The sequence below is a fragment of the Trematomus bernacchii genome, unplaced genomic scaffold (assembly GCF_902827165.1).
Source record: "Trematomus bernacchii unplaced genomic scaffold, fTreBer1.1, whole genome shotgun sequence".
Lineage (NCBI taxonomy): Eukaryota > Metazoa > Chordata > Actinopteri > Perciformes > Nototheniidae > Trematomus > Trematomus bernacchii.
Window position 1 is genome coordinate 390,454 of NW_022987693.1, and position 8,092 is coordinate 398,545.

The 8,092-nt window shown below is 43.1% G+C and overlaps 1 protein-coding gene across 1 annotated transcript; it reads right to left on the reverse strand.

The window, feature by feature from the left end:
* Positions 1-2,556: 2,556 nt before the first annotated feature.
* On the reverse strand, positions 2,557-4,367 carry LOC117489210 (inward rectifier potassium channel 2-like). The gene has a single exon (XM_034138383.1). It carries the CDS (start codon positions 4,201-4,203, stop codon positions 2,842-2,844), a length of 1,362 nt encoding a protein of 453 aa, XP_033994274.1. The 5' UTR covers positions 4,204-4,367; the 3' UTR covers positions 2,557-2,841.
* Positions 4,368-8,092: the final 3,725 nt, after the last annotated feature.

Sequence of the window (8,092 nt, forward strand, 5' to 3'; positions counted from 1 at the left end):
CGGCTATTGGGCCAACTCCACCAATCAGGAGGAGACAGCCACGGCCATTGCCGTTCGAAAGCGCTGGAGACGCTGTAGTACATATGCCAGGCCTGTAGATGGTGCTGTTCTCACTGAATCTGCCCTTGCAAAAACAGAGCTAGAAATTGTCAAATTGAGCGAAATGAGGCATGGCTAAAATGCATGATCTGTTTGGTATTTTGAAAAAAAAAAAGTATAAATATGCCTTATATAGGTATGGCCCTACACTATATTATTCAAATATAGCATGATAGGTCCACTTTAAGTAGCCATGTGCTTTCGTGTTATCGGCTGAATCTGTATTTATTGATTAGATCACGTTACTCTGATGATAGTGTTCAAGACAGCCTATATGTCTGAACTCGATCCTTAGAGTAATGTGTTACGGCCCGTCCACACGGCGGCGTGCGTTGAAGCTTCAACGCTTCTGCCCATTCACTTTGAATGGGCTGACGTCACACTTTGCCGAACTGCATTGTGGGAGCGTCGCTTCGCTTTGCTCGCGTTGCTCGCTTTGCTCGCGTTGCTCGCTTCAAAAGTTGAGCAATGTTCAACTTTTGAAGCTTCAACGGAAGCGTCAGCCAATCAAATCATATGCCAGTACAAGCTCTAGCCAATCAAACCGCATGCTTGTGTGTCCGGGGCGGGAGATTCATGTGATTGGTTGTTGGTCGAGTTTCAGACACGCCCGCCGGCAAGCTTCAACGCACGCCGCCGTGTGGCCGCTGCGTTACGGAGCCGTCGCTTCAATCTTTTTTCCACATAACGAGCATTTTGTGCTGCTCTTCCCCAATGTGGAAGCAGAATGTGTGAAAGCATACAGCACGATGCGGGGTGTGTCTCTAGACATCTCTAGACTGGAACAGCGGGGCCCAGTACGTGAACTCGCCTCGCAGGTGCACACGCCAGGATAGAGGACATCTGACTCCAAGGCAAGGCAAGTCCGAGTCATCGTGGGGGAAAGATTCACGAGTCCGAGGGTTTGGCCTTAAAAATATATTTTTTGGTGCAATTTGACAATAAAATCCTTCAAATATCGGTCAGTTTTTATGACTGATAGTTCAAACACTACTTTTAAATCCCGTTTAATGTCCTTTGCAACTTTCGGTTATTTATACATCTTCACTTTGTCGGTTAAGGCTTGATGGAATGGCTCAAAATAAAGATAGTCGTCTTTAGAAAGAAACTGTACACACATTCTGTTGGGTTCAGAATTCCAGAAAAGACAGACAACTTCTAAGTTTAACTATTTATTGTAAAGAGAGCAAAAGATATATATCACTTGGCCAAGGACTCATCACGTCTTTGGGAATCACAGGCAGCAAAGCTGTAATCTGTAACCACCAAATCCGTCAAGAGCCTCGAACCTCGTGCGACAATACATTTTATTACACAGGGCGTTGCCCGTACATTTTTGATTGGTCAAGACTAGCTGAAGAGATACCATGGTTTAGACTTGGTTCTCTTTGGTTGGTGCACAGACTCAGATAGGGTCTCTTGGCAACACGATCCTCCAATCAGCATTCGGCCGGCCTGTGGAAGTCCCTCCCTACTCTGGCACGATCATACTAATTTGTTTTCTCTAACGTTTCTTCAGATATAGCGGGAAGCCATAATGTTGCTTCCTAGCTTTGCGGGGGAGCGCGGCTTCCATACCGAGTCAAGGCCGGTGCGATGTGCTGTTCTGACTACCTCTTTGTGTTCTCTCAGTCTCTGCACTCCACCTTGCTACTTTCAATATTGCAAGCTAAACACTTTCTCATGTGACTTTTCCCTCCATTCCAGTCCACCCCATCAAAACTGGGGGGGGGGGGGGGTGATTGAGTCTATTTATTCCTAAGTCACAGCCACATAAATGAGCACAATAAGCAAATAATGTAATAATAAGAATCAGTCTTTCTAATGTTATATAAAAATAGCCTCCACAATTCTCAAAAAACAAACCCTTAGTAAAACTTCCTAAACGTAAAACTACTGTACCAAATCTAAGCAGGTGTTGTTTTTAAGAAACACATAACTATGATAATAATACTCTTTGGTATTTTTTTATCAGCTGTAAAACAAAAGAATAAAATAAGCAACATTATAACAGCACTTTTAAGGACATTCAGATTCTCATATCACCCCGGTCTCTTCAATTAAAGTAATTGATGTGTTGTCAGTTTGTTAATACTACCCTGCTCAGTCTCTTGACATGAGCATGTTTCGATCAGTCCGGCCAGCAAGGAACAGTATCTCAAATTTGTAAAAACTGTAAAGGATAAAGCAGAAAACCGTTGCGGTCAAATCACTAAAGTCTTCTACTTTGTTACATACAGAACATTTTCGACTTCTGTGATGTCTGCTATGAGACCAGCTCGTGAACAAATACTCTACTTGTACCTTCTTTGTTGCATACATCTATTGTTCATGTACTCTTTGGTTCTCAGAGAAGGCACTTCTAGCAGCACTTAAAAATATCCTAACTATAAAAAACCACCTTTCTGAAACATCTTGTTCATGCCGGACAGAGAAACTGAAACAAGCCTGCAATTTTCAAGTCATTTCAACAACTTCCTTCCTGCCTGTCACCTTGCAGTCAGCAGACACTGAGACTTCATTGAGAATTGTTCTTTGCGATATGCACATGTTTCATAGTGCTGTGTTTTGTCATACTGTATGTAGTCAAAGTTCAAGCAGACTCTTACACACAAAGTCCTAACCCTTCGCCGCTTCCCACAGCAGTACCGTTCGACTTGCCCTCTACCCAAGGCCCAGCTCGGCGTGCCTTTCAGAGCAGAGAGTTGATTTTAGAAAATCCCTCATATGAGGTCTGAACACTCATATTTCTGATTCTCGCCTCAGAGGCCGGGGCTCCAGCGGCACCGTGGCTTGGCTGTGTTCAGTCTCTGAGATATTGTCTGTCTGGGTGCCGTCGGGCCCAACGCTGCCCCCGTTCCCCTCATCAGTGTCCTCTTTGTTCTCTAGCGCCATCTCGTTTTCGTAGCAGAAGGAATTAGAGTTTGTGAGAATGTATTTTTTCTCGGCAAAGTCTCTCATGCTGCACAGAGGGGTGCTGGGCACCTCGTATGTCTTATGGAAGCGTGAGTAGTCCACCTTGTAGTAGTTCTTCTCCTCAAAGAGCACTGGCTCGAACCTATGGCCCCAGAGGATCTCGCTGGAGACGTATGAGCTGCGGCACTGTGTGGTCATGGCAGTCGCCTCAACCATGCCCTCCAGGATGACCACGATTTCAAACTCAGTGTTCTCAAGGTCCTGTTTGCTCATGTTGTAGAAGGGGCTGTCCTTGTTGATCTCGTGGACAATAGTGATGGGCGAAACCAGGAAGATGCGGTCGACTCCACTGTCGAAGCCCACATCTATGTCCATCTGGTCCAGGGGGATGTACTCCCCCTCCGCCGTTGTCCGGGACTTTAGAAGTAGCGCGCGCACATGTGCCTCCACCAGGTGGCTCTTCCTTAAGTTCCCCACACGCCACATCAGGCAGAGTTTGTTGTCCCTCAAGGCCACGGTGGCATTATGGCTGAAAACCAACGTTTCATTCCTCTTCTTGGGTTTTGCCATCTTTGCCATGACAGCGCCGATGATAAAGGCGTCAATAATGCAGCCCACAATGCTTTGGAAAACCACCACGAACACAGCGACGGGGCACTCGTCTGTTACGTATCTGTAACCGTAGCCGATAGTAGTTTGAGTCTCAAAGGAGAACAGGAAGGCGGCGGTGAAGCTGCTCACGTTGGAGACGCACTTTGTAGAGTTACTTTCCAAGTCCCCGTGGAAGATGGCTACCAGCCAGAAGATGTAGCCGAAGAACAGCCACGACAGGAGGAAGGCGAGGCAGAAGATGATGAACATCCACCTCCAGCGGATGTCCACGCACGTAGTGAAGATGTCAGCCAAGTACCGCTGACCTTTCTCGCTCATGTTGATGAACTGCACATTGCAGTGACCATCTTTCTTTACAAATCTGCTTTGCGGCTGGTGCCTAGTTTGCACCTTGCCCTTGCCATTCCCGTAGCCGTTTGGTACTGCCATAGTGGCAAGCTTCATGCCGTCCTCCTCTGATGACACAATGCTGTAGCGGCTGGCTCGCACGCTTCCCATCACCTCAGTCTGGGAGGGCTGTGCTGCTTCTGCTTTGGAAAACAGTCTGAGTTTCTGGAAAAAGCGTTGGAGAAACATTTTGAAACCTTTTGGGGGACCAACTCTGAGAGGAAATGGTGACAAGGTGAGGCGGGCTGAAGGGATGCCTCTTCAGCCTCACTGGCCCCTAGATAGAGTGCAACAAGAGGAGGATGAATTGGTCACTCCTCTTTCATCAGATGACAGGACCTCATGAAGTTCATCTGTTGGAAGAAAGATAGAAAGCCTCTGTCAGTCAAACCACTTCGGATAAAACTTAAAGTGGACCTATCATGCTATATTTGAATAATATAGTGTAGGACCATACCTATATAAGGTATATTTATACTTTTTTTTTGCAAAATACCAAACAGATCATGCATTTTAGCCATGCCTCATTTTGCTCAATTTGCACTTTTTTAGCTCTGTTTGTGCAAGGGCAGATTCAGTGAGAACAGCACCACCTACAGGCCTGGCATATGTACTACAGCATCTCCAGCGCTTTCGAACGGCAATGGCCGTGGCTGTCTCCTCCTGATTGGTGGAGTTGGCCCAATAGCCGTAGCGCCACCGTCCTGACGTCAGGACAGTGTTCAAATCTGGATCAGTTTTTATCAGATCCGTTGCAGCCCCTTTTTTAGAGATTTGGGTATGGAGGAAAATAGAGAGGGTTGTGTTTTCTGACACTTGGTGAGTTCCCTGGAACACCGGGGACACATATTCATGTAGAAAAGACGTACACAAGTGCATTTTGCATGATAGGTCCCCTTTAATGAAATCCTCGTCAGGGCATCTATTGACAACGGTTATTTTGAGAAATTGTTGTAACATCTCAGAACTGCTGACTTCATCACTGTAATGTAAGATGTGTGTGCAGCCTGAGAAAAACCCTTGAAATCTTTATATGTGTCTCTCTGTGCCAACAATATATCATCCAGTTATGACAAACAACAACAGTGATATTTAACCCGCATCTAACATTTCAACTGTCACTATGAGAGAGGCCACCCTGTAATTGCACTCAGATCCCGGTATTGGTCAATTACAAATTCCACTTGTTTTACTTGGCTGCGCTGCGCTGACTCCATCATTTCATGCTGAATGATGGGTGACAGCGTCCGTACAGGATCCCATGAACAGATGGTTTTGCAAACACTGACGGATCAAGTTAATAAGCCTTAACAGAGAAATGTTTTATTTGCAGCTCATTTCTCTTAATGACATCTCTTGATTAAAATACTGAAAGATACTGATAGTGCACCGCACGGTATACAAATTGAACCAAAGCCAAGGACAAATTGTTCATGACTTGCTCACTTCTGACTTTCACCCAGTGGTTTTCGCATGTAATTCATTTTTAAGATAGACATTAGAACCAAGCTGTTTTGCTTGTGCTACTTCTGTCTGTTGTCAACACTCCCACTTAACATTTTCAACTATGATTACACGATTATTCAGCAGTTTAATCATCTAATGTACAACATGTACATGCAGACATTATTCTAATGACGAAGGATGCTGTGTTGCTAACAATAAAAAAGTTGACTGAGATGCAAAGATTTTCAAGAAACAGTGCAACCGACTTTCTTTAGATTTAGTATGTTTAGCCAATTACTTTTATTTTGAAATGAGCAAAAAATAAATAGTAGACATAATTCCCTAAATAAGAAAAACGCAGTGATAGTTTAAATGCTATTATATTATTTTCTTACGTTTATTCTTGTGTTTTCAAAGAGTATAATTAAATAGTATGTGGCTGTGAGTGGACAGACAAAGCTGCTCTCAGCATGCACCAAATGCCAGCGACAAATGTTAACAGGTACGGGGAAGAGAAGGGAACTGACTTCTGATGCAATCATCCATCCACACACACACACACACACACACACACACACACACACACACACACACACACACACACACACACACACACACACACACACACACACACACACACACACACACACACAACTTAGATGTTGATACATAAGCTTCTGCAGTGACGTGCAGTGAGGTTCATGGCTGCTGAGGCACTGACTATTCAGGTTTACAAATATTATATTTTGACCTAAACCAAAATATAATATTATTTTCAAAAGCTTTTTTTGTCTGATGCTTCGATTAATTTTAAACAGACAGTTCAACAAAAGGATACCCAAAAAATGTAATTTTATCATTTAAATATTGGATTGTTCTCTCTTAGTAAGATCCCATTTTCAATAAAATGATGGTCTTACCTTGACTTGAAGATGAAGTCCATGCTATCCTTCTGGACAAAAATCTCTATTACTTTTTTGTAAAAGTCCTCGTTATCTTCCTGTAGTTTAACCTCTTAAGCCCTGAGCCTGTTTTTCAGGTTTCAGGCTCGAAAATGCCACTAACACAACAAAGACTATATCTTCCCTTCTAAAAGGGGTAAATTAATAATCTTTTTTCTCAAAGCAAGGTTACATCTGTGAGTTGGATGTAGAAGTGTCGGAATCAATATAGATGTTTTTAATTTAAAGTAAATTAATATGGAACATAGTAAAAACATGTAAATTCTAATCTCAGCCTAAAAAACCCCATTACTTATAGTGAAAACCACCCTTGGATGATGGGTTAGTAGACTAAAAGCTTTAGGAATCCAAACTATAACATATAATAAGTACCCTGTATCAAGATTGATGCAAAACAAGTGAAATTTGACCTTTTTAGAGAGATTTAGAAAAATGAAGTCCAGACGGACTCACCTCTGGGTAATTTGGGAACCATCAGTTCCATTTGACCTTTTTCACTGTAAATATCATTTTATTACTTTGAATTATCACTATAGGTATTCATTCCATCCAAATACAACTGTTGTAAAAAATAAAAACATGCAAAATGAAGTTTGACTCCAATTGGAGCAGATTTATTTCAAACATTTTACAGATTTATTTCAAACATTTTACCAACACACTATACAATAAAACCACACTCTAGATAGGTAGACTTTATACTTACCTCCTGAATGTAAAACTTTATACTTACCTCCTGAATGTTACAATATTTTGGCATGCCACTCCTGGTAACAATTATTTTTGATATTCAAGCACAGAGGGACCTGGCACTTCACGCAGTGCCAAGGTGTCTTCACCCTCTTTTTGCCAGCATCATGGCAGTTCCTGGAGTACTTCCTGATACGGACATCTTTCCCATAAAACATGGGCCCGCATGTGAGTGGTGTGGGGGGGGGGGGGGGGGTGGTGGAGGTGCAGAGCCTTCAGCATATTCCAACATCTCTGCAGCAAGCTGCTCCCTGAAAGTCTTCTGTGTGTGTGGCTTTGTCCTGCTGGGGTCACTCTTCATCTTGTACAGCTCCTTGTGGAGAAGGAAGCTGATCACAACTGCAATGTCCATAAAATGGTAAGAAAAAGTCTTGTACCATTTCATCGTTTTGTGGAGAACGCTGTAGTACCCGATCAAAGCGTCAGACACATCCACGCCGCCCATGCTTCGGTTGTAGTCCAACACAGCGTCAGGAACGGGAACAGTCTTTGTCTGCCACACACCAGCCTGGAAGTTATATGGCCATTTCTTCCTCCAGTAGTCCGATCGGTTGTGAACGGTGACGAGGCCTGAGAAAATTATAATAAGTTGAGGAATGTGAGGGTGAGGCAGGTGTGGGCTGGGTGAAAGTAGGCAATGGTGAAGCCATTTCATCCTCATCTCCATCACTATGAAAACAAATGTGGAAAAACAAAGAGATTAGATGAATTCCTGTAATTGGCAGTAAACATGCCATTTTGAGTGTGTGAATGCAATACATTTAGTGACTATAGATGAACACTGGCCTATACTTTTAGTAAAGGTAACAGAAAAGAAACACTATAAATAATCCCTCTAATTCCTGCCAAACATGCCATTTTGAGCGTACATTACATTACATTACATTTAGCAGACGCTTTTATTTACTATATGAATAATC

What these genes read in the sequence shown, in the direction of transcription:
- LOC117489210 (XM_034138383.1), bottom strand. Translation starts at nt 4,203, where the DNA reads ATGTTTCTCCAACGCTTTTTCCAGAAACTCAGACTGTTTTCCAAAGCA.